General features: G+C 45.0%; 1 protein-coding gene across 3 annotated transcripts in view; it reads left to right on the top strand.

The window, feature by feature from the left end:
• The first annotated feature begins 4,003 nt into the window (after nucleotides 1-4,003).
• The window catches only part of LOC140393086 (RNA/RNP complex-1-interacting phosphatase-like), a 90,264-nt gene continuing 67,204 nt past the window's right edge, over nucleotides 4,004-27,063 (top strand). Inside the window, exons 1-2 of one of the 3 annotated variants that reach the window (XM_072479097.1) lie at nucleotides 4,004-4,119; nucleotides 4,319-4,372. In XM_072479097.1, the coding sequence (XP_072335198.1) occupies nucleotides 4,344-4,372 (29 nt within the window). In that variant the 5' untranslated portion in view covers nucleotides 4,004-4,119; nucleotides 4,319-4,343. Of the gene's footprint in view, nucleotides 4,120-4,172; nucleotides 4,373-27,063 lie in introns of all 3 variants that reach the window. The other 2 variants (XM_072479099.1, XM_072479096.1) reach the window with 2 other exon arrangements.

Below are 27,063 nucleotides of genomic sequence, written 5' to 3'. Positions count from 1 at the left end.
CTTATCTGATTGATGCAGTGGTTGTGGTAGGTCAGTCAAAAAATGGCACAATCAAGGATGTGTTTGTGAATATAAGTTTGGGAGTTTAACATGGGAAAGAGGGATCAAGGGTGGATAGAACGGCAGTGAACTCAGAGGAGAAAGAGCATGATCAATTGAGATAGAAAGCGATAGATATCAAGGATGATGCGAGATCACTCAGAAATTGAGCAATGAAAATAGTGAAGGTAGGAGGCAAGCAACGTTGTCTCTTTAACTAATCAGATTCAAGAATTGTTAATGATCATTGCAGAGTTTGACCCAGGAAACGATAGTTAGAATATTGAGTTTAATGTTAAATCAGGTACAATAAAGAAAGAAAATTTGGATTTGTTGCTGCCCTCTGCTGGCGTCAACTGATAAAACAGACAAATATGGTACCCTGCCAGTTTGATTTATACAGCTTTTATTCTTTAACTTGGGCATTAGCTATGTGCTGATTTAGACAATTTTATAAGTTTCAAAATTCACAACTTGAACAAAAATACTACCTGCTAGAGAGTACTTGACCAGGCTTGCTCTGGAAGGTGTGAGCTGTGATCTGAATGCAGGTCTTGTGCGAATGTTGTTCCCGAGTTTATTGTCCTCTAAATCTTAAAGCTGCTGCTATTTTATGTTTTAGCTTGTAGTTTATAATTCATTCATACAAACAATCCAGTAGCACACCTTATTCATCCTTGAGAGAACCTGGTTCTCGCTGTTCCAAAACATCTATGAGGTAAGCACAAATTTTCATGGTACTCAGTACATTTGAGGGGTGAGTCAGACAACAAGATGCTGTTTTCAGGGATTTTACAGAGAAATATTCCATTGCAGTCAGCAACTTCACGATTTCGGCATTTTATGCGATCACCGGATGTTGTGGATCAGTTGGGCATGAGTATGTAAATGTAGAAAAGAGGAAAAAGATGCATAAAGTGAGAGCATTGAAAAATAACAGAGAATGAAGCTGTACCATATTAGATAGGACCAGACACAGAAGGGCTATGAGGAATACAAAGAAAGGTTTAGAATGCACTTCAGTGTGCAAGATATATGGTAATTAAGGCTGTTGCGCTACAAACATAAAATAGCATTGTGGGAAGATGAAGTAATGGTAATAACAGAAAGGTGGGTTAATGACCAAGAAAACCAGAGGTGGGAAGGATAAAGATTAATTTTACTTCAACATAAAGTCTACCCAAGGCAGTAACAATATACAATCACCATCCCCGTTGGGACAACCAACATCCTGGTCCCTGCTTGGGTTGGCTTTTATGCTCAGGTTTACAAGCCCCAGAACGTGTTTTTGCACCTGAGATTGAAGGCAGACGTGGATTTTTGACAAGAAACGCACTTGAAGATTGGGGATCAGACAAGGCTAAGGAAAGGGTGGGTAGGGCAAATGTTCCATTCAGGATTAGACATGAAGATGCAGGGGAGGAGGTGCTTGTAAATAATCGGGTGGCAATTGAGGTGTGAAATATAGTAGCTGATTCGGAGGGAAGGTTTATGATGGTGAGTGGGAAGCTGGAGGGGATGCCTGTAAGAACATAAGAATTAGGAGCAGGAGTAGACCATCTGGCCCTTCGAGCCTGCTCTGCCATTCAATGAGATCATGGCTGATCTTTTGTGGTCTCAGCTCCACTTATGCCCGAACACCATAAACCTTTATTCTTTTACTCTTCAAAAAACTATCTTTATCTTGAAAATATTCAACGAAGGAGCCTCAACTGCTTCACTGGGCAGGGAATTCTATAGATTCAAAACCCTTTGTGTGAAGAAGTTCCTCCTGAGCTGTATTAAATCTACTTCCCCTTACTTTGAGGCTATGCCCTTAGTTCTATTTTCACCCGCCAGTGGAAACAACCTATCAGGAAATCTATCCTATCTATTCCTTTCATAATTTTATATGTTTCTATAAGATCCCCCCCCAAATCCTTCTAAATTACAATGAGTACAGTCCCAGTCTACTCAACCTCTCCTCATAATCCAACCCCCTCAACTCTGGGATCAACCTAGTGAAGCTCCTCTGCCCAGCTCCAGCGCCAGTACGTCCTTTCTCCGATAACGAGACCAAAACTGAACACAATACTCCAGGTCTGGCCTCACTAACACCTTATACAGTTGCAGCATAAACTCCTCAGCATAATCTGACCTTGTTCTTGTACAGGGCTGCCTTTGCATGGTTAAATTTGGCCCTTTGCTTTGCCAGGTCCGCCCTAATGTCCTGCACACTCTTATTTTATGTCCCTCCCAGTTGCATGCCTTTGTCTGTCGAGCCCAGCAAAGGATCCTTTCACGGTACTGATATTTGTGCAGCTTGACTATTATCGACTTGGCTGCTATCCAGTCCTGGGCTTTGGTCAGAGCGCCCTGTGAGCCTTGTCGATCACTGCCGGTTTGAGGAAGCTGCCTCACCCAACCAGGTTGCCCAGCTTTTGCACTCTGTCCACCTCAGGGGCCTTGTCTAGCACCCCCTCCGCCACCAGCATCCATCCTCAAAAAGTACCTTGTGGCACTCGCACCTTCCACTCCTTCTATCTGGACCACTATCTGCAGATTCTGCCTTCTCGATCTATTTTCCAGCTCCTTCACCTTTGCTCTCAACGTCTTGCAAAGGTCTCCAAGATCCCACCTTCGCCTCTAATGCCACCAGCTGATCGCTGTGGTCTGACATCACCCTCTCAATCTCTCGGATTTGTGACTCCTAGGCCTCCAAGCATTTCTCCACCCTCTCCATCAAGCCCTTGAGGGGTGCCACAGCCCCTTTGATGGCCTTCGAGCGATTCTCCTGCATCTCCTTCCTCTGCTGGCAGAACTCTTCCTTGATGAAAGCCATCTGGGGCTTTGCTACTTGCACTAGCTCATCCCCCTCCACCATCCTTCCACTGGCTGCAGTGCCACAGGTCTCTTCCAACTCCTTGGCCAGGTCTTCTACTTTCTTTTGCCGGGTTTGGTAACCAGCAGACATACTATTCCCGGAGGAACTTCTCCCCCCGACCTTCAGTTCCATTTTTCCGTTGAAGTTGCATCCGATTTCAAGTAAAAAGAGCTCTTTTCTACATCTTCAAGCAGGAGCTGTCCTGTGTGCGACCACTCACACCATCACCTCCGGAGGTCTGCAGGTTATATTATATAAGGATGTTTGTGAAGCAAATTACATTGTAAATATAACATCGATGATACATTCAAGGTGCACACAATTGTATTTGTTTTGCACGAACCACCTGCAATATTCTCGTGGACCACAGGTTGGGAACCATTGCCCGAATAAAAACTTGTTAGTACCTTTGTAGACTGCAACCTTCTCTTTTAAAAATACCATGGACACCTTTAAATAGCTGCGATGAAATAGACATAATCACACCCATGCTCTAACTGGATAGAAACCCAGTAGTAAGATGCAAATACAGTGGTTGAGTTAAAAAGCTTGGACAAACTTTGAGGCCACACTGCCAATCTCACCTGCTACATGTGGCACTAAAAATTTAAATTCAGCCCTGAGTGCAAAATTACGAGTTTCTCTTGAGCATGCTACTCAGCATATACCTGACTTATCTCAAATTACACACCTTATCACAAATTATTCATTTTTAAAAAATCTATTAATTTACATTTGATTGAATGCACTGTCACCATTTTCTGAGGAAATTTCACATGATTGAAAATGGCTCGAAGTGAAATGTTCATTCGGAGAGGCGGGAAAAGCACGATGGGCCGAATGGCCCCCTTCTGCGTTGTCACGATTGGCCAGAAGCCTGAAAACCGACATTGTTTGGCAATTGTACCTTGGTTTCTGCCTTGCCAGCCTCTTGAATCACCCTGGTCACATAACCAGTGCGACAAAGCATGCACTTTCTGAAGCAACCAAAGTGGGTGTTTTCACACATAAACGCTCAGATTATCCTGGACCAGGCAGCCGCTCCGCCTCGCTCACTGCGCCTGCGCTGTTCACGCGCCGTACGGGTTCATTTTAGATCGTCTTCTCGCACATGCGCGTCTTCATGTTCTGGAAATTTCTGTGGCGGCGTGTTGTAGGGGATAGATCAGGAGCAATAGTTGTATGTTACTTCAGACTTTATATTTTAAAAAACTGGGGTAGGTTACCTCTCATTTTCCGCTATTAAAGATGCAAAATTGGTATATTACAGAAACCTATATTGAACGTTGGAGGTTATAAAGCGCAGTCACTGAGATGATTTTTGTATGAAAGGATCGAGGCCTGGTCTGTGGTGCCTGTTGACTGAACAAAATCGAAGTTAAAACGTTAACAGCGCGATTTTTCTATTTGCTGCAGTGACTTTCATCGGCTCCTATAAGCTATGGTGAAGAAGAATACGGTTCCTGATGGGTAAGTATGATCAGACTGATTTTAGACGGATTTAGTTACAGGACTAAATATTAGGTGAGTCAATGCCTAAAATGTCGACCCACGGGTAAGTACACCGCCGCCATGTTAAGCGGCGCTTAAGCACAACAATTGGTAAGTAAACAATGCCTTCAAAATTGTAAGTATCACGCTTGCGAATTTCACGTTTTTGGAGGATAAATCGTACAAGGTGGTATATATACGAGTGTGTGTGTGTGTGTGTATGCGTATGCGTGATTTCTATATTGTGCAGAATAAACCGTTTCACCGCCGATCCTTCTCGGATTGCACGTTCCGTGTACACCTCAGAAGGCCAGGAAATAGCATTTGAGTTTTTTGATGCACGGTACCAAATCTGGCATGTAGCAAATCCTAGACCTTGCTTAAAAACGGAAGGATTTAATTTTGTACACCTGTGATACAAAGAACCAAGTTAAATCGTCCCCAAACGAAGAATTCCGACATTGTGTGGTACCTTGTATCATCTGAACAACAATGGTATCTAGAGCGGACAGCAATTAATGCGCCACCGGAGTTGTAATATTTGATTTAAAATAAAGCTCTGCAGCATGCCTGTTTTGTATTCTTAGGTAAGTTAGTTAAAATAGAATCAGTATGGTGCATTGGATAGCTAATTAATCTTTCAAAGCTTAATAAAAATTGAGATAAAAGATGTTGAGATAAACAGTTGTCAGTATCTCTTTATATTGCAATCCAATGCACCAGGTCTTGGCGAAAATGATAACAAAAATGGATTTTCATCGTTATTGGTTAGTACAGATGGATTTCTGTTGCTGTTGGCTTGCCATGTGGAGTTATTTACATCCTGAAGTGCCAATAAGTGTGCAATAAACTCTAGTCGGTGGCAGTTCTATGAAGTTGTAAAAGAAAGTTGTAACATTAATATTGTAATCTGACATCATTTCTGAATGGATTGGAATTTAAGAATAAAACAAATAAATTGCTATGATAACACTGCGTCCAATAATGTTTGATTCTGTTTTTACCAAAACAGATACAGGTTGAGTATTCTTTATTCGTAACTCAAATCCGAACACACCCAAAAACCGTAATACTTTTGAACCTCATCGACATTTAGCGCGGGAGTCTGACCCAAGCCGCGGTGAACTGCTCCGTCTGCACCCAACCTTTATTATTCCTTGGTATATCTTGCTTTTCTAGCCATTCCATTTACTTTATAGCCAGCCTAGGCCGTTGTAATAGAAGTAGGCTTAGGCCTATATGTGGTTTCTGAAATCGAAATGCAATCAGCCTTGGGGATTTCGAATGAAGGATACTCTACCTGTAGTGAACATTGAGACTTGTAATAATTTCCAGCTATTTTCTTAAACATAATTTTTGTACTGGTCTTATATAACTGCGCTTATACCTTAACTCTTGTTCAGGTACGGATTAACAACAAATCACTTTTTTTCTGGTAAACTGCTTAACAGAAATCTGCAGGATACAATTCTATAGGGTCACCTTCAAAAGTGAAAAATACATTATTTATTTTAATATAAATTTAGAGTACCCAATTCATTTTTTCCAATTTTAGGGCAATTTAGTGTGGCCAATCCACCTATCCTGCTGCATCTTTGGGTTGTGGGGGCAAAATCCACGCAAACACTGGGAGACTGTGCAAACTCCACACGGACAGTGACCCAGAGCCGGGATCGAACCTGGGACCTTGATGCCGTGAGGTGGCAGTGCTAACCACTGCACCACCGTGCTGCCCTTGGTCACATTATTTGATGTTAATGTACAGAATGAGAAATATGTAACAATAAAACAGACTAATACTAAATAGAACTGTCAGTAAACCAGAGCCATTCTAAAAAGTATTTTTAAGTCTTTGATAAGCAGTAGATTGAAATTGCTTTTCCTGTAGCTCTTAAGCTTAGAATCATAGAATCCTTACAGTGCCGAAGGAGGCCATTTGGCTCATCGAGTCTGCACTGATTTCCCCCCCCCGCCCTATCCCTGTAACCCCACCTAACGTACATATCTTTGGACATTAAGGGGCAATTTAGGGTGGCCAATCCACCTAACCTGCACATTTTGGGGCTGTGGGAGGAAATCGGAGCAGCCGGAGAAAAAACATTAGTGGTCACCAATAGACTAGCTTTTAATACCAGATGTATTCATTGAATTTAAATTCTGCCTGCTGCAGTGGTGGGATTTGAACCCATGACCCCAGAGCATTAGCCTGGACCTCCTAGATTACTAGTTTAATGACATTACTACTATGCCACCCCACCACATCTTAAATGTTATGTATGTGTTTTTAGCCCAGAACTGAAAGCTAGTACTCAGCATGGTGGTTTTATTCCATAAAACTGCTTTCCTCGTGTAGTGTAACTTTAAATCATTAACTTTTTTGGAAACTTCATAATATTGTGAATTGGTAATGATGAAAGTTCTTCATATTTTCTGCCCATCCCTATCCTATCTGAGACTGGATTGAATGTCTTGTGATGGATTTGCTAATTCCTGATAAATCAGGTGAGCATTTCTGTCAATCTTTACATCATCCACAGATGTGGAAATTCTTGTTTCAACTATCTTCCTACGGAATAAATGCCTGCCATTTTGTAAGTGATCGTCTCCAATCTACACTTATTTTCTTCAGAAATGTTTGAAACTAATAGCAATGTGCATTATGCATGAATGAAATAATTGACTTACAGAATATAAAAGTCAAGAGGCCTTGATATTGGTTCATAAATATTTCCTCCTTTTAAAATATGAATCATGCACATTGAGGAGCTGTCTCATCAGTAATTCTTGGGAACTTGAAATATCTCAACAGTAAATAGCGTAACCAGAAATTCAATCTGAAGCTTTCCCTGTTTCTAATCTTATATAAAATAGCCATCCTGAAGACCGCTAAAAAGAATTGTATGCTGCATTTCATCCTTGGTCTTTTGCCATGTCACTGAAGTCTGAGACTGTGCTTATTTATAAAGGGAAACATTTTACACCAGGTCAAGTCACATCTTCACCTTTCATGAACAGATGTTGTATCACACCCTGTCTGGTCGAAAAACTAAATCCAGTACCCACTGGGGAAATTGGTTCAGGGTGTACTTTGTTCATAAATAATTTAACAGCGCTCAGTAGGTCACTTTTCCTCTAAGCAACCAATGCAATGCAAGCCAATGCAATACAAGATGAAGCACAATGTCTAAAGAGAGATATATAATTGAACGGTTAAGTTTTGGCTTCAACTTAATGGGCAGTATTCAAAGCTGCTTTCACCGTGTGCTTCCAAACAAGTTACTCCAATTAATGCAGTAAAATGTTCAGAATTTGGGGGATGGGAAACTGATCTCCATATTGCCTGTGCACCATGTAAATGCGATTTCTACAAGATTGCTTAGTTTTCTGAATAAGATAACACGGCTTATCTTTATTCTGTGTTTGCAATCTTGTTGATGCAAAACACTGCTCTTCATTGTAAGTTTGTATGTTCAAATGCTTCTAGCATAAGCTGGTCAGATACATCACTGGGCTCACTGCACAGTTTGGGATTTCTGATATATTTGTCAAACAAACGAGCTCTGCATCTGACTTGTAACTGAAGCCACTATTCATTGCAAGAATACACATCGAGGCTTAAAACCAAAAACTGCTGAGTCTAATATATAGTACACTGTTCGTGTCCTTGTTAGATAATGTAGCCCCTGATGTACCTTAAGAAACAGCTTTGGAGATTTTGTTGGTCTATGTATGGTATAATGAGAAATTCCAGTGTCCTATGCTATTTTTATTCCTGAGAATTGGGGTGATATTCATATGGTCACTTCATTGATCATCCCCAATTTTGCATTTTTTTCATTGGTTTGTGCATTGTTTGATATGTCAGAAGGTGTCTATGTGATGTATTATAGAGTGATTTCTGACACTGAACTAGACTCCACCTGCACTCAAATGGGCCAGATCGTGCCCGCTCCTGCATGCGCAATTCTGTCCTGATGACTGCTGATGTAACTGCTCATGGGCAAGAAATTTACTCTTAAGTTGTGGTATCAATAAACACTGCTCTGTTAGTTGTTAGGTAGTGTCTAATCTCGGGAAGGCATGAAAATCATCCTTATGGCCACTGGGACTTTGGGTGTTCCGATATGAAACTGCATAATTTCTCGCCAACATTCCAGGAAATCTGTTATTTTACTTGGCATGAAAGTATATTTTGGGAAGCAGTAAGTATTTTGAATAATTAACACTAGGTGTAGTTACTTAAATGTCTGAATGCATGATTATGCTTTTAAGTTAATGCACCAAAACCATTTGAATTCGATTAGACCTACTACTTGTCTATAATTGGCTTCGTTGGATGTAGCCAGATAAAATGCCTCGCACATTTGAGACTATTAATTGCCAGCCTAAGAAGATGGCAAAGTGAATTTGCAAGGTTAATTGAGACACAAATCACACCCTGCAACTTCTCCCTTTTTTTTTAATGGATATTTATCACGAAATTATTCTTCGGTTCTGCCATATAGCTGTTATTTGGTTTTTCACATTCGATTTTCCTTGGAGCTGAATTTCTCTTATAAAATATATAAAAGTGCTGAGCTTTTGAGAACAGGTAGTGTTGCAATTTTGAAATATGTCTACTCGTGCTCTTGGAATTCACATCAACCCTATCTACATCTATTTCTGTTAATCCACAGCGCTAATAAATTGCAAATTGTCTCATTGCATCTGACTCTTGTCAACCAGTACATGTAACAATAAGCAAAATAAACTCGTATACAGCCGCAATCTTAGTTTGGGGTGCCTGTGTCCTTCTGCACCAAATAAATTGCAATTGTCTCATTGCATCTGACTCTGTCAACCAGTACATGTAACAATATGCAAAATGAACTCTTTTATACAGCTGCAATCTTAATTAATTTTGGGGTGCCTGTGTCCTTTCTGCACCAATGTGCTGTTGTATTCAAGTCAAATGTTCAGTCCCCTGAATAGCTGCCTTCAACTCGTTAGAAGCAAATTAAATTTGGTCAAGTATATAATACAGTAATGATGCTTCTGACATCTGCGTATAATTGCTATAATAGTGGATTGGTGAGTATGAGCGGTAAAATTTCAATTGGATTAACTTGTAAATGTAGTTCTGGAACAACAGTTTTGGAAAGTGGTGGCTACATTTTGAGATTCAGTGTAACTGAAGATTAGATTATCTTGAAATTGGTGAATATTAGATTATCTTGAAATTGGGCAGTTATAATAGTTGGAGCTGAGTTTCATGGATAGAAATCAAGCAGTTCACTCTTGGGATGGATGATTTTGTTTTTCCTTATCAATTCTCCAAAACAATTTGAATTAAATCTACAAATTAGTTAATGACGCATAAATTTGTGAAGTTTGTAAAGTCAATATTTGCCATGAGACTTAAAAGCAAGAATAAAACTTGGAGGAAATCACACTTTCAATGAGATTAAGAATGTGATATAATCACCATTTTGATCAGGAGAAAAATATTGCCTATTTTAAAAGCAGCAAACTGATTTTCAGATGATCATTCAGTGTGTTTTGACAATAAGCCGCTCATTATTCCTCTGGCAAATAGTTATCTAATTTCTGAGAAATGATGCATCCCAGATATCAAGTATAAGATTCCAAAATAGTAATAGATAATTGGGTTTGAGTGAGCATGATCTTGCTCTGTAATTATGTTTTTTACTTTTAAAGCAAGTGCTATCTCGATGGTAGTTTGTGGTAAAGCATTCTATTTCATTAAATCTCTGCATGAAGAATCCCTCAAGTCTTGCATTCATTAGCACATGTCACAGCCGCAGGATGCCCCAAATATCTGTTCAATTTGCCAAGCAGTGGCAATACCTCTCAATTGCATTCTCTCTTGATATCATGCTGTCTGCTATTTCAGCAGGTTCTTGGCATGTTTTGTTCAGTTGATCCCTTGTCATTTGCCAAGAATATTGAGACATTCCTGGCTCCTATCATTCCAGCTGTGTAAGCAACTCTACTAACACAGTCACATAATAATAGTCACTTATTGTCACAAGTAGGCTTCAATTAATTTACTGTGAAAAGCCCCTAGTCGCCATATTCCGGCACCTGTTCAGGGAGGCTGGTACAGGAATTGAACCCGCGCTGCTGGCATTGTTCTGTGTTACAAGCCAGCTGTTTAGCCCACTATGCTAAACCAGCCCCTATAGGAAACAGGTGATGAGGAAGGGAGGAAGATTTACCTTTGTATTATAAGGGAGGATAGTGGGGACTTCCGGCTAAGTTGCACATTCGGCGGCTCCCGCAAAAACTGACTTTTGGGCTCTTTTCAGGGCCCCCAACGGCACTTTTTCGACGTTTTCCGGTGTGGGAAGGAGATTACAACAATTCCCCGATAGTATGCGGCTTTTACCAGGAGCGGGGCGACTAAAAAGGTGGTGGCGGACCCGAAGAAGGTGCGAGGGAAGAAACAAATGGCGGCCGGCGGAGACCAGGCAGCGTAGATGCAGTGGGCGCAGGAGCATCAGGAGGGTATCCAGTGCTGCTTCAGAGAGATTAAAGCAGACCTGCTTGAGCCGATGAAGGCTTCTATTGATAAGCTGCTGGAGACATAGACGGCCTAGGGGGTGGCGATCCGCGAGGCCCGACAAAAGTTCTCCGACAACGAGGACGAGATCTTAGGCCTGGCGGTAAAGGTGGAGGCGCTCCGCAAGAAATGGCAGGAGCGGTTCGAGGAGATGGAGAATCGGTCGAGGCGAAACAATCTGCGGATTCTGGGCCTCCCGGAGGGGCCGGACGTGGGGGCCTATGTGGTCACCATGTTGAACTCGCTGATGGGAGCGGGGTTCTTCCAGGGGCCCCTGGAGCTGGAATTGGCCCATAGAGTGCTGGTGAGGAGGCCCAAGGGTAACGAGCCTCCGTGGGCGGTGTTGGTGCGGTTTCATCGGTTCGCTGATCGGGAGTGTGTGCTCAGGTAGGCCAAGAAGGAGAGGAGCAGCAGGTGAGAGAACGCGGAGGTTCGAATATACCAGGACTGGAGTGTGGAGGTGGCGAAGAGGAGGGCCGGGTACAATCGAACGAAGGCGGTGCTGCACAGGAAGGGGGTGAAGTTTGGCGTGTTGCAGCCGGCACGACTGTGGGTCACCTACAAGGACCAGCACCATTATTTTGAGTCTCCGGAGGAGGCGTGGGCCTTTGTTCAGGCCGAGAAGCTGGACACATACTGAGGGTTGGGATGGGCGATTGGGGACTGCGGTGGATATGTTACCTTTGGAGGGGGGTTCTTTGTTCTTGGTTTCTTTTTTTTCTTTTGTGTTTTTCTCTTTCTGGGCGGGTTGGGCACTGTTTTGGTTGGGTTGGTCGGGGGGGGGGGGGGGGGCTCTTGGAGGGGGGTAGGCAAAGGGAACGGGTGGATGGCCGGCGATGAGATGGGGTCCCGCGGGAGGGGGAGGCCTGAGTCGGGGGTGAGGGGACTGGGCCTGTAAAAGGAGCTGTGGCAAGAGGTGGCGGGGCCGGGTAGGTGGAAAGCGTGGGCTTTTTCCCGCGCTGAAGATTGGAGGGGGCGTGGCGGGGCGGGGGGGGGGGGGAGGGGGGCGTGCGCGCGCGCGCGAGGGTTGTTTCCCTCTTAGGAGGATAGTGGGAGAGCCTGTGGATGGGGAACGGAAGAGGAGGGTGTGTCACACAATGGGAGGAGTCGAAGGAGAGGCGTGAGTGGTCGGGATCAGCAGGAATCACCTGACTTGCGGAAGTGCAATGGGGGGAGTAAAACGGCTAGGATGGATCCTAGCCGGGGTGGGTGGGGGGGAATCGAGTTGCTGCTATGGTCAAGGGGGAGCTGGGGGGGGGGGGGGGTCGAGGCAGGGGTCTGCCGCCGTGGGAACAGGCCGGGAGAGGGGTGCGGGCACGTGGCTGGCTGGGAGGGGGGGTGCGGGCGCGTGGCTGGCCGAGGAGGGGTTATGGCGAGTCGGAGGGGGGCGTGTAGCCCCCTGATCCGGCTGGTAACCCCCTGATCCGGCTGGTTAACCCCCTGATCCGGCTGGTTAACCCCCTGATCCGGCTGGTTAACCCCCTGATCCGGCTGGTTAACCCCCTGATCCGGCTGGTAACCTTAAGGGGACTGAATGGGCCGGTTAAGCGGGCCCGCGTGTTCGCACACCTGAAGTGGCTGAAGGCGGGTGTGGTTATGATCCAGGAGACACACCTGAAGGTGGCAGACCAGGTAAGATTGAGGAACGGGTGGGTAGGTCAGGTGTTTCATTCGGGGCTGGATGCCAAAAATCAAGGGGTGGCGATCTTGGTGGGAAAGAAGGTGTCATTCGAGGCGCGAGCATTGTGGCAGACAATGGCGGTAGGTACGTAATGGTAAGTGATAAGCTGCAGGGAGAGAGGATGGTACTGGTCAATGTGTATGCCCCGAATTGGGACGATGCGGATTTTATGCGCTGCATGTTGGGTCGGATCCCAGACTTGGAAGTGGGGGGCCTGATAATGGGGGGAGACTTTAACACGGTGCTAGATCCGCCACTGGATTGCTTCAGGTCTAGGACGGGTAGGAAGCCGGCGGCGGCTCAAGTGCTGAGGGGGTTTATGGACCAGATGGGAGGGGTGGACCCTTGGAGATTTGCAAGGCCAGGAGCTAGGGAATTTTCATTCTTCTCATGTCCATAAGGCTTTTTCCCGAATCGAATTTTTTATTTTGAGCAGGGCGCTGATAGCGAGAGTAGAGGATACCGAGTACTCGGCGATAGCCATTTTGGACCACGCCCCGCATTGGGTGGACTCAGAGCTGGGGGAGGAGAGGGACCAGCGCCCGTTGTGGCGCTTGGAGGTGGGGCTGTTGGCGGACGAGGAGGTGAGCGAGCGGGTCCGAGGAAGTATAGAGAGGTACCTGGAGGCCAACTATAACGGGGAGGTCCGAGTGGGGATGGTATGGGAGGCGCTGAAGGCGGTGGTTAGGGGAGAGCTGATCTCCATTAGGGCCCACAAGGAGAGGAGGGAGCGGGGGGGAGGGGGAGAGGCTGGTGGGGGAGATGGTGAGGGTAGACAGGAGGTATGCGGACGTGCCCGAGGAAGGATTGTTGAGGAAGAGGCGCAACCTCCATACCGAATTAGACCTGGTGACCACCAGGAAGGCGGAGGTGCAGTGGAGGAAGGCCCAGGGGGCGATTTAAGAGTGGGGAAAAGGCAATCCGGGTGTTGGCATCAATGGGGTCTTCAGGGACTTCTATGGGGAATTGTACAGGTCCGGCCCCCACTGGAGGAGGGAGGGATGGGCCGCTTCCTGGACCAATTGAGGTTTCTGAAGGTGGAGAAGGGACTGGTGGCGGGATTGAGCTGGAGGAGCTGACCAAAGGGATAGGAAGCATGCAGGCGGGGACGGCACCGGGGCCGGACGGTTTCCCGGTCGAATTCTGTAAATATATGGACCTGTTGGGCCCGTTGCTAGTTAGGACCTTCAATGAGGCAAGGGGGAGGGGGCTTTGCCCCCGACGATGTCCTGGGGACTGATCTCCTTGATCCTGAAGCGGGACAAGGATCCCCTGCAGTGTGGGTCTTACAGGCCGATTTCGTTGCTAAACGTAGATGTCAAGGTGCTGGCGAAGGTCTTGGCCTTGGGGATTGTGTGCCGCAGATCATCCACGAAGACCAGACTGGGTTCGTGAAGGGGAGGCAGTTGAACACGAATGTGCGGAGGCTTTTGAACGTTATGATGCCGGCGGAGATAGTGGTGGCGATGGACGCTGAGAAAGCCTTTGATAGGGTAGAGTGGGGTACCTGTGGGAGGTGTTTGTCAGGTGGGTTAGGCTGTTGTACGAGGTCCCGATGGTGAGTGTGGCCACGAACAAGAGGTGGGCTGAGTACTTTCGGTTGCACCGAGGGACAAAGCAGGGGTGTCCTCTGTCTCCCCTGCTCTTCGCACTGGCGATTGAACCCCTGGCTATGGCACTGAGGGAGTCGAGGAACTGGCGGGGGTTGGTGCGGGGTGGGGAGGAGCATAGGGTGTCGCTCTATGCGGGCGACTTGCTGCTATATGTGGCGGACCCGGTGGGAATTCTGGAGGTAATGAAGATCCTTGGGGAATTCGGGGATTTCTTGGGGTACAAGCTCAACATGGGGAAGAGCGAGCTGTTCATGGTTCACCCAGGGGACCAGGAGAGGGGGATTGGCGAGCTCCCATTAAAAAGGGCGGAGAGGAGCTTCAGGTATTTGGGGGTCCAGGTGGCCAGGAGCTGGGGGTTCCCTGCATAGGCTTAATTTCACAAGGCTGGTGGAGCAAATGGAGGAGGAGTTCAAGACGTGGGACACGTTGCCGCTGTCCTTGGCGGGTAGGGTGCAGTCAGTCAAAATGACGGTGCTCCCAAGGTTTTTCCTGTTCCAGTGCCTCCCGGTGTTTATCCCGAAGGCCTTTTTTAGGCGGGTCAACAGGAGTATAATGGGGTTTGTGTGGGCACGAGAGACTCAAAAGGGTGAGAAGGGTGTTCCTGGAACGAAGTAGAGATATGGGGGGGTGCTGGCACTGCCCAACCTCTGGGTACTACTGGGCTGCCAATGCGACGATGGTGCGCAAGTGGGTGATGGAGGGGGAGGGGGCTGCAATGAAGAGCTTGGAGACGGAGTCTCATGTGTGTGTGTGTGTGTGTGTGTACGAGTCTGGGGGCGCTGGCAACGGCGTCGCTGCCCTTCCCTCCAAGGAGGTATACCACGAGCCCGGTGGTGGCGGCTGCCCTCAAAATCTGGGGGAGTGGAGGCGGCACAGAGGGGAAGCTGGGGCCTCGTGTGGACTCCAATATGGGGGAACCACCGATTCGTCCCAGGGAGAACAGATGGAGGGTTTTCGGAGTGGCACAGGGCAGGGATACGAAGGTTGGGGGACCTGTTTGTGGACGCAAAGTTCGCGAGCCTGGGGGAGAAGTATGGGCTCCCCCCGGGGAACACCTTCAGGTACTTACAGGTAAGGGCGTTTGCCAGGCGGCAGGTGGTGGAATTCCCGCAGCTGCTGCCACACAATACAGGACAGGGTGCTCGTGGGGGGGGGGGGGGCGCAGATTGGAGTGGGGAAGATCTCGGAAACTTACCAGGTGATGCAGGAGGAGGAGGCCTCTGGTGGAGGTGAAAGGCAAGTGGGAGGAGGAGTTGGGAGAGGAGACGTGGGCAGATGCCCTAGGGAGGGTGAACTCTTCCTCATCGTGCGCGAGGCTCAGCTACAGACAGTTTAAAGTGCTGCACAGGGCGCACACGACCGGGATAAGGATGAGCTGTTTTTTTGGGGGTGAGGACAGGTGCCCAGGGAGCCCAGCAAATCACACCCATATGTTCTGGGCGGAATATTCTGGAGGAAATTTGGAAGGGCGTAGCGAAGGACGGTGTCGAGGGTGGTAGGATCCAGGGTCAAACCGGGCTGGGGGCTCGCAATATTTGGGGTCGCAGAGGAGCCGGTATTCTGGCCTTTGCATCCCTGGTAGCCCGGCGAAGGATTCTTCAGTGGAAGGATGCGAGGCCCCCAAGCGTGGAATCCTGGATCAACGATATGGCGGGGTTTATTAAATTGGAGAGGGTGAAATTTGCCTTGAGAGGGTCGGTACAAGGGTTCTTTAGGTGGTGGCATCCGTTCTTAGACTTCCTGGCAGAACGGTAGACATTGGTCAATGGCAGCAGCAACTCTGGGGGGGGGGGGGGGGTTAGTTTACTTTATTTTTATATTTGTTTTTGTTATTTACACTGGAGGGTCTGAGGGGGTGTATATACCTGTTGTGTTAAGTCGGGGTGTCAATGTTAATTTATTATTTATGTACAGGGAGGGGGGTATGGAAGGTTGCTTTTCTAGACTGTTTTGTACTTAACCCTGTTGTTATTGATATTTTATGAAACCTTAAAAATTATTTGTAAAAAAAAAAAAAGGGAGGATAGTGGATACATTCTGGAGTTGCTGCTTTTGAATTGAGGAAATAACTAAACCAGTAAACTAGACACGTGATTCAGAGCCAAGCAAGAACTTGTATTGCTGGGAGGATAAATACAATACAAGGCCTTAAAACATGTAGATCAACAAGACCAAAGTAAACAACAATTATCTGTAATGAATAGAGATCTGAATTTTTAAACTAGTAACAGAAAACAATCGAGCTGAATTTGTGATTGGATTGAGGTAGGAAAGAATATTGGGCTTGTCAACTGGAAATGGATACAGCAAATGTAAAAACAGTGGTAAATTTTACCAACATAGTTGGGGAGGAAAGTGCAACCCTAAGAACCATAGAATTCCTACAGTGCAGGAGGCCATTTGGTCCATTGAGTCTGCACTAACCCCACACATTGACCAGGTGACATCAAAATTGAATAGGGAAAACAGACATGATCTCAGCTTGCAAAGGCCTTTTGCTACTGCGCAACGTAGTCAATGGATAGCTAAGGTTACAGACTGGCAAACGTTGGGATTAATTATAAGCAGAACTAGGTTGAAATGGGGAAAGTGCCAATTGGTTCTGTACTGTGACTTGCCCTATTCATGGGCTATAAGCTTGGATTTACTTCCTTTAATGTGAGGTAACTTTAGCCATTCAAGGAGATGATGGCAGAATGTTTATATCAATTGCATTTTCCCACCTTATGCTCAAATCCCTTGATTTGCTTAGTGCCCAAAAATCAATTGATCTCAAGCCTTGAATTTTTTTTATTTGTTCATGGGATGTGGACATTGCTGGCTATGCCCAGCATCACCCATCTGAATTGCCCTTGAAAGTGGTGGTGAGCTGCCACCATGAACGGCTGCAATATGAGTTTATGTAGGTATATCCATAGTGCTGTTTGGGAGGAAATTTTGATTTTTTTTTTTTAACCCAGCAACATGTAATGTGATACACATCCAAGTTAGGCTGGTGTATGACATGTGAACCTACATTCTTGTGCGTGGTAGTGGTCATGGTAGTGGAAAGATGCTGTTGGAGGAGCCTTAGCATGTTGCTGCATTGCATCTTGTAGATGTTACATACTGCTGCCATTATGTGCTCTTGGTGGAAAGTGAATGATTAATGTGGTAGATGGAATGCTCATCAACCAAACTGTTTTGACCTGGATAGCGTCCTGCTTCATAGAATCCCTACAGTACAGAAGGAGGCTGTTCAGCCCAATAGGTCTCCATCGACCCTCTGATAGAGCATCCTCCCTAGGCTCCCTGCCCTATCCCTGCAACCACATCTAACCTACATATCTTTGGACTCAATGGACAATTTAGCACGGCCAACCCACTTAACTTGCGCATCTTTGGATTGTGGGAATAAACAGGAGTATGCGGAGGAACCTGTGCAGTCACCCAAGGCTGGAATTGAACCCAGGTCCATGGTGCTGTGAGGCCGCAGTGCTAACCACTGGTGCTGTGAGGCAGCAGTGCTAACCACTGTGACTTGGGGCTACATACATCCAGAGAAGTGGAGAGTATTTCATCACACTCCTGATTTGCACCTGGTAGGTGGTGAACAGACTTGGGGAATTGGGATTTACACAGGATTCACAGCTTCTGACCTGTTCTTCGAGCCATGTTATTTAGTTTTGATTCTGGTCAGCCATAACCCCCCCACCCGATATTGATGTTGGAGATTTCAACAATGTCAATGGAATATCATGGGTTGTTGGTTATATTCTCTTGTTGAAGATGGTGATTGCTTTGCAATGGGCGGCACGATACACAGTGGTTAGCCCTGTTGCTTTATAGGGTCCCAGGTCCGATTCCCAGCTTTGGTCACTGTCTGCGCGGAGTCTGCACATTCTCCTGTGTCTGCGTGGGTTTCCACTGGGTGCTCCGGTTTCCTCCCACAAGTCCCGAGAAGACTTGCTGTTAGGTAATTTGGATATTCTGAACTCTGTACCCGAACAGGATGTGGTGACTGGGCGTTTTTCACAGTAACTTCATTACAGTGTTAATGTAAGCCTACTTGTGACAATGAAGATTATTCTAAATTCCAGAGGGTATAAGCTGTGTCTACTCACTCTCCTTCCAGGACAGCGCTCTCATCCTAGGAATTGATCTAGTGAGTGCTGATTCACTTAAGGCTTACTATTTCCATGTGGTCCAAAACTATACGCAATACACCAGGTGTGGTATTGCCAAAGCCCTTTTATAAACTGTTGGTTCTTTCTAATTCAATTGTAATTTTTTTTTTCCATCAGTGCTGTTACAGCATCCTTGGTAGATTCTAGTATTTTCCCTATGATTGATATCAAATTTGCCTATTGACCTATAGTGCCTTGTTTTCTCTCCCTCATTTGTTAAACAGCAGAGTTACATTTGCTGGAAGATCAAAATAATGTATCGACTATCTTTGCAGCCATCCTTTTATAAAAGTCCATGGAATTTGCCATTTTTAGTGGGATTTGTCATTTTTTAGTCTGATTAATTACTCAAATTTGCACTCATTAGGCCATTGGTTCCTCACAATGTGCAATAGGTTTGTATCTTTACTGTGAAGACGGGCCTAAAATATTTATTGTCTTCATTTAACACTGTTGCTTAACAGTGCCAGGGACCCCGGTTCGACTTCCAGTTTGGGTCACTGCGGAGTCTGCACGTTCTCCGTGTCGGCATGGGTTTCCTCCGGGTGCTCCGGTTTCCTCCCACAAGTCCCGAAAAGACGTGCTTGTTAGGTGAATTGGACATTCTGAATACTCCCTCTGCGTACCTGAACAGGTGCCGTAGTGTGGCGACTAGGGGATTTTCACAGTAACTTCATTGCAGTGTTTCACTGTAAGCCTACTTATGACACTAATAAAGATTTTTATTATTTCCCATATTTCCTGTTGTAATATCTCTCCTCTTAAGGGGCACATATTTGTGTACTTGCAACATTTTTTACCATCTGCTTTATTTCTTACTAGTTTACTCTTGTATTCTATTTTCTCTATCAATTTCTTGATCACCCGTAGCAGGTTTCTAAAACTTCCCTACCTTCAGGCATACTGCTTTTTTGCTGTATCTGTGAGCCTCTTTTTCATCTAAGGCGAGGTGCCATGTGACCTGTTCTGAGATCTGCCCAACAACCAGCCTGGATGACATGGCTCTTAAAGAGTAAAAGGCACAGATGGTTTTCTGGAAACCGGGTACAAAGTGTTCACATTTACAGACTATGACAACAGCATCTGTGTACAGACTGGTAGCCTCAAGTTTTAGAAGGATTATAAGAATATTGGGTTACAAGCATTATGCTTTGAACTATCAATTTACAACCATCATGAGAGTTGGGATCTCAAGGTTAGCTCATCAGCTTTTTACCTGGAGGGATCTCAAGGTTAGCTCATCAGCTTTTTACCTGGATACAAGGCCTATGAGATTCATATTAGTGTATCCTTGGAATTTCCAGGCAGGGATAATTGCCAAGACTCAGGAGAAAGGGAGCAACTAGAAACTAAATGCCTGCTTCACTGCAGGAAAGCAGGTGAGAGCTTGTTTGGATTGAAAAGTCCAAAATTGTGAAGGTTTGAAGCAAGCGGCTGGAAGGTTCGCCTAGCTTTTACCAGGAAAGACACGGGTTAAAAGTTAACAGGCTGGGAAAGAAAAGGGACAGAAATAGACCCTCGTGCTAAGAATCTCTTTGGACTGGAGAATCTGGACTCGAAGAGGGCTCTGCCTCTCTGCGAGTCAACTTCTGTGTTACCACATCTCCCTCTCAAAAGTTCATTCCTACCCTATTTATGAACAGGCAACTATTTATGAACAGTCCATTAAAAGAAAATGGTGGGGTAACACAATACAGTCACTTAAAATTTCAGTCCATCAGGAGACTTTTGAATTCTGAGAATGCATTAGCGCTGTGGTTGGTTCTGCCTCCGATGGGGTAACGCTGTCTTGAGCAGGAGTTAGGTGGTTTGTAGTTTTAGGAGGTGCATTAGTGCAGACATCTGCTTCGGTTGCCATTAGAACAACACCTGGTCTTTTCTCTGTAGTAACCAGTTCCACTGAACTTGGCACTATTGGAGGACATCTGGTAGGTACTGCTGGTTCAGCCTGCTCTGCTTGCATTGTTTTTGTGTTTCTCTCTTCCTTATGTGGTTTATATGTTTCCTTTTTTCCCTCGTGGTCAACCAAATAGAACACTGGGCCTGTTTTTGTTACGATCTTCCTGAGGAGCCAAGCTGGGCCAAGACATTCCAGACAAATACTAGGTCGTTAACTTCGAAGGACTTATCACAATTCTGTTAAAAGGGGATATCTTTTTGTGCACCTTGTTTAACCTCCACCATCCCTTCTAAATTGGGGCACACTAGGTCAAGTCTGGTCCGGAAGCACCTCACCATTAGCTCTGCAGTGGGATACTCCCATAGTAACATGCAGTGTTCTGTAAGAGATCAGCCATGATCTGTTAAATAGCAGGAGGATACTCTGAGCAGTTCAAGGGGCTTAATTGCCTACTTCTCCTAATTTCTATCTAAGTCGGGAAGAATCTAACAAGTTTCAATCATAACTGTGTGACCGGCTGATTATTTCGCTGCTGGCTTGACCGCTCTTTAAGCTAAGCCAATCAAGGCTGGGTGATCGGGTTGTGCACGCATGTTTTATTCTGTTAGTTTGCATAAAATGCTGAAAATTTGCCCCTGTTATCGCCATGCGTAGCGAAGGTTTGTTTTTCAATGTCGTGGACAACGTTCTCATTTCACAAATTTCAAGCTACCTGGAATGGGCATCAACAATAATTAAGAACATAGTTAACTTAAAAGGACCTACGAAATCCACATGTAACCGTGCCCAAGGTCAGCCAGGCCACTCCCATGCCATGGATGCATGTGAGCCAAAGGAAGCAGAGTTTGTTGTGATTGCCATTGATCACTACTGATTAGATTGTCATTATCCTTATCAATACCTGGCCACCGAACATAACTTCTGGTGAACAATTTAATTTTGGTCTGACCTGGGTGAGCATTGTGTAACTCCTGCAGGAACGTTCCTTTTGCTGGGGTTGGAATCCACATTAACACTCCGTCTTCACTGCTCAGTTTGTCTTTGTGGGGCTGGAATGGTATGTATTGGTCCAATCTGTATGGGCCATTATGCTTCACTTTGGACAATACTGGGTCTCTGAGTCAAATTCCAAATTTGCTTCAATGGTAATGAAATGAAAATTACTTATTGGCACAAGTAGGCTTCAAATGAAGTTACTGTGAAAAGCCCCTAGTCGCCACATTCCGGCGCCTGTTCAGGGAGGCTGGTACGGGAATTGAACATGTAGTTGTAATCTGCTAGAAGTAAAGCCCACCACTGGACTCTAGTTGATGTAAAAGGAGGAATAAGCTTGTCCTTGTGAAATACGCCTAATAATGGCTTGTGATGGATGATGATCACGAATTGGAGATGTACATGTACTGGAATTTCTAACCCTAATAATGCAGGCTGGACCGTCTCTCAATTTGGGAGCATTTTCTCTCTTAGTTAAGGTTTGTGATGCAAAAGCAATGGGTTACTTTATGCTGTCTTCTGTCTCATAAGGTAACACTGCCCTTGTGCCAAAGGGCATCAACTGTTAGGATTATATCTACAGTCATAATGGACTAGCAAGTCTGAAGATTGTTAAGCAAGTTTGACTTTCTCAAAGGCTTTTTGTGGCTTGCTCCAGTACAATGTTGCTATTTCTTTTAACTGGCCTGTAATGTTGAGAGACTTGATATAAACAGGCCGTAAAAGTGGCAGCACAGTGGCGTAATGGTTAGTTCTGATGGCTCCGGGTCACTGTCCATGTGGACCTCACCCCCTCCCCCCCCCCCCCCTCCCCCACAAATAAAAAGATGTGCAGGGTAGGTGAATTGATCATGCTAAATTGCCCTTAATTGAGAAAAATAGAATTAGGCACTCTAAATTATTTTTAAAAAATAAATAGGCCTTAATAATTCAGTTCTGATATTTTCTTGGGTGCTGGTGCTTCCTTTAAGCTTTTACTTTTTCTTCTCGAGGCTGTAGCCATGGCATCTGCTTAAAATCCAAGGTAAATGACCTCGTGGGCCTGAAAGTATATTTCTCCCGAGTCACACTAGTTTGTGTCTCAAGCACATCTTTGAAGTTTAAGTACCTCTCAGAATGCTCCTCTTGGGAATCTCCTGTGACCAAAGCACCATCGAGATATACCGCTACTTTGGGTATATCTTCCAATAAACCTTCCAACATGCACTGAAAGATAGTGCATGCTGAAGACACACCAAAGGATAACTGGCTGTATTGAAACAAACCCTTGTGGGTGCTACTCAACACAAATTTTCTTATCCTCATCCAATTCCAATTGTGGGTACACCTGCCTCATTTCTAGTTTTGCTTGATTTGATGGTCAGTTTGTAGTACCCACAAATGCGGACTGTCCTGTCCAATTTTAGTACGGTACAATGGGAGCAACCCATTCCGAAAACTGCACTGGCTCCACGACTACCAATTAAGTACCAAATTCTTTATTTCCAATTGGGCAATTTAACATTGTCAATCCACCTACACTGCACGTCGCTTTGGTTGTGGGGGTGAGATGCACGCAGACACTGGGAGAATGAGCAAACTCCACACAGACAGTGACTCGGGACTGGGATCGAACCTGTGTCCTTAGTGCTGTGAGGCGGCAGTGTTAACCACTGTGCAGCCCCTGCCATGACATGATGCAAGGCATATGGCACAGGGTGAGCTCTATGTAATTTTGGGGTAACAATTGAATTTACGTAGATTTTAGCTTGACACCCTAATTCATTTTGAAACTCTTCAGGATTTTTAAAAAAAACTTCTTCTAAACTGCCGTCAGCTATACTGAAGATCTCTAGCCAATTCAGATTTATTTGACATAATCAATCCCAACCCATGAGACTAGGACTCCTGCTCCCCTACAATAGTAACAGAAGCACCTGTATCCAATTTCACGCTTAATGGCTGCCTGGGTACCGGGGTGGTATTATGATAGTAGCTAAGTTGCTCATCTTGACATTATCCAATTGATATATCTTGGGTTCCTCTAGATCATGCGTTGGAGTCCAGGTTATGGCCTCTCTGATTGCCAGCAAAGCAGGTAGAAGCCTAGAATTTGGATCTTTCCTGAAGGTGATCGCCCCTGCACCTACAGCATTCAACAGAATTTCTGGGTTGTTGACCCTTTTTTGTCTTGTCCCTTGCCTTGCTGAGTGAGTTTCTGCTCTATCTCTTCGCACTCAGCTCTGCCCTCCTGACTTGCCAACGGTTTTGCAACATCGCAGATTCACCTCGCCTGCCTGCAACTGGAGAGTGCCTTTCTCCAAGCACTCAATTGCTTGAGCGATTTCCATGGTTTTCTCCAGGGGAATCTTATTCTCTGCTAGCCTTTTCTGTATGTTTGTTATTCACCACAAGCTAGTCTGTCTCGCAGCATGTCCATCAGTGATGATTCAAATTCACATGGCTCTGCCAATTTCTTAGTCTTGCTGTGTATGTTGCAATCATCTCCCCTCGGTCCTTTGCAGCAGAGTTAAACTTAAAACACAGCATGATGACAGACTGGGGTTAAAATGATCCTTTACCATTGTTACAAGGTGGTCAGAACACTTGGTATGCGGAACCTCTGGGGATGTTAAATTACGAATGAGATTGTACGTTAGGTGTCCACATACTGTAAGCAGAATGATTTCTTGCCTATCTCCTGTAATTTTGGTTAAGAAATACCAACGTCTGAACTCCATGTTCAGTCTCTCTGGGTCAAAAGGAATGATTTTTCCCAAAAAGGGGCCTTTTATTAAAAAAACAATTACTGTTGCTGCAAAGAATTCTTTGTAAACTTGAAAGGCAGACCCCTCACCCCAATTCCAGGTGCTGGCGACTGCAATCCCGATTTACCTCATTCCCAAAGCCAAATGGAATAGATGCAAGGCTCAGCAACTACTCGGCAGGTGAGAGTTAACAAATTTGTTTATTGGCGTTTTTAACTACATGCGAGGGGGAACAAAGAATGCCACCCTACTCCTTGACTCCCCAGGCGCGACTGGCCAGCGCTCAACTACTGCTCCATGAAGTTGATCTCTTGCTCCGCGAATCAACTGATCAATTATCACTCCGAGAGTTAGGACTGGTGCTCCAACCGCCGCTGCCTGTACTCTGTCGTGCTACGACAATTCAGTGTGCAGGAAGACGGATGAAAGCTCATGTCCGTGAGGGTTTGAAATGAGACTGGACATCATTTGTTGGGTTTTTGCCAGGAAAATCACTGGTGTTAAAAGTTGCCAGGCTGGGAAAGAACAGAAGTAAACCCTTGGGTGCTAAGAATCGCTTTGGACTGGATCCCAGAAAATTTGACCACTTCAGGAAAAGTACACTTATAAAGTGTGTTTTTCAGCTGTGTTAAAAGAAAAGGGGAAATTTTCTGTTCTGTAAATACAAGTTGCCTACAAAAATGATGTTCAGTTAAAAGTGCAATTAGTCTTATTTTTTTTCATGAAAACTTGTCATCCTTTTAGGTTCTCAACTGGAAGCTCAAATTTATTTTAAGTTATTGGCCTTTATGGAGATCATAACAAATCCTTAATTTCTGTAGTTAGCCACGATTGTACAACTTTTCCGTTGGAGTTTTTAATTGCTCAGAAATTTATATCCGAACATTACTGCCAGTGCAATTTTATGAACCGTTTGACACGGGAGACATTTCATAAATTTAAATATTTTTTTTATTTATAATGCACCTAATTTTGTGTGCCTTGTGTGATTTTTACCTTTATTTTCCCTTTTTCCCTCTGCCAGTAGCATGGGACAAGAATTCATATCAGTCTTGACAGACCAAATATATTTAAACCTTGCATGATTGCTGTTTGCCTTCTGAACTTGTAACTGAACTCAAGTTTATCTTGGGACATCTAAACGATAATACAAACAAAATGCTCATCCTCAAATTAATTTGAAGATAAGAAATTGGAGTATTAATCGTAATGGATGGAATACAACAAAAATCAAATTTGACTTATTAGCATATTAGGTGGATTGTGAATAATTATTTGCAAAGAAGGTCTGGTCTTTGATACAATTGTGGCATTGTTCAAACTAATTGTTGAAGCAGTCAAATTACTGCAGAAGTCTGCAGTGGATGTAGCACTAAAAGTTATCAGCCTGACCAGCTTGCAATAAGCCTTTCTCGATGAAACATTAATTGGATATTTCACGAAGCACCAACAGTGCCTCAAGGACCTTGCCCTCCATTGTTCTAAACCTTCATCCACTGTTTGTGTTTTGGCCTTTTGAAAAGGTTTAATACAAGTAATAATACCAGGAGCTATTAGAGTCCTGTTTTGCAGAGATTCCAATTCAGTGCTACTCCCATTGGAAACCTCAGTGGGAGATTTAGTAGGATTAATTTATTCCGATCAAGAGATTTTCTGGGCAAGCTACTTTATTTCATAGATATTTGTCCTGGTTTTCAGAGCTTTGCTGGCTAGACCAGCATTTCTTGCCCATCTCTAATTGACAATGTCATGGTGAGCTACCTTCTTGAACCAGTGCAGTTCACATGGTGTATGTACACCTACATGCTATAAGGGAGGGTGTTCCAGGATTTTGACCCGGAGATGGTGAAGGAACTGTGATAAATTTGGAAGTCAGGATGGTGAGTGACTTGGGAGGGAATCATGGTGTTCCATGTATCTACTGTCCTGGTGATAATGGTCAAGGGCTTTGGTAGTGGTCACGTGTTTGGCAGGTGCTGCTTTCCAAAGATAAGATTTTTGAACAGTAAAGGAATTGAGAGTTATGGTGAGCAGGCAGATCAGTGGAGCTGAGTCCACAAAAGATCAGCCACGATCTTAGTGAATGGCGGAGCAGGCTCGAGGGGCTAGATGGCCTATTCCTGCTCCTAGTCGTTCTGTTCTTATGTCTAAGGAGCCTTGGTGAGTTCCTGCAGTGCATCGTGTGGATGGTACACACTGTGTCGGTGGTGGAGGGAGTGAATGCTGGTGGAAGGTGTGCCAATTAAGCATGCTGCTTTGTCCTGGATGGTGTTAAGGTTCTTGTGTTGTTGGAGTTGCACTCATCCAGGCAAGTGAAAAGTATTTCTTCTCACTCCTCACTTGTGCCTTACAGATGGTGGACAGACTTTGGGGGGTCAGGAGGTGAGTTACTCGCCACAGGATTCCTAGCCATTGACTTCTTGTAGCCACAGTATTTAAATGGCTTGTCCAGTTCAGTTTGTGGTCCATGGTAACCCCCAGGATGTTGATAGTGGGGTTTCAGTGACGGCAATGTCATTGAATGTCATGGGCAATTGTTTGATTCTCTCTTATTGGAGATGGTCATTGCCTGGAATGTGTGGTGAGAATGAGATAGATCATCCACTCTGCATTTCTGGTTGAAGATTATTGTGAATGCTTCAGCCTTGTCTTTGGCACAGGTTTGCTGGGCTCCTCCATCATTAAGGATGGGGATTTTTGTGGAGCCTCTTCCTTCAGTGAGTTGTTTAATTGTCTGCCACCATTCACGACTGGATGTGACAGGACTGCAGAGTTTAGATCTGAGCCATGGCTCTGTCTAATCACTTGCATATGTTATTTGCATGCAAGTAGTCCTGTGTTGTAGCTTCAGCAGGTTGATAGCTCATTTTTCAGTATGCCTGGTGCTGCTCTTGGCATGTCCTCCTTGCACTCTTCATTGTCACCAACCTAGGGGGTCAATCCTGGTTCAATGATAGATTGTGGCTGAATGCAATTCTGGGGCTGGTGATGACCCACAGCATTCAAGG

The sequence above is a fragment of the Scyliorhinus torazame genome, chromosome 16, assembly GCF_047496885.1.
Source record: "Scyliorhinus torazame isolate Kashiwa2021f chromosome 16, sScyTor2.1, whole genome shotgun sequence".
Taxonomy (NCBI): domain Eukaryota; kingdom Metazoa; phylum Chordata; class Chondrichthyes; order Carcharhiniformes; family Scyliorhinidae; genus Scyliorhinus; species Scyliorhinus torazame.
Note: the sequence above shows the minus strand (reverse complement) of the source record. Positions and strands in the feature narration are given on the sequence as shown.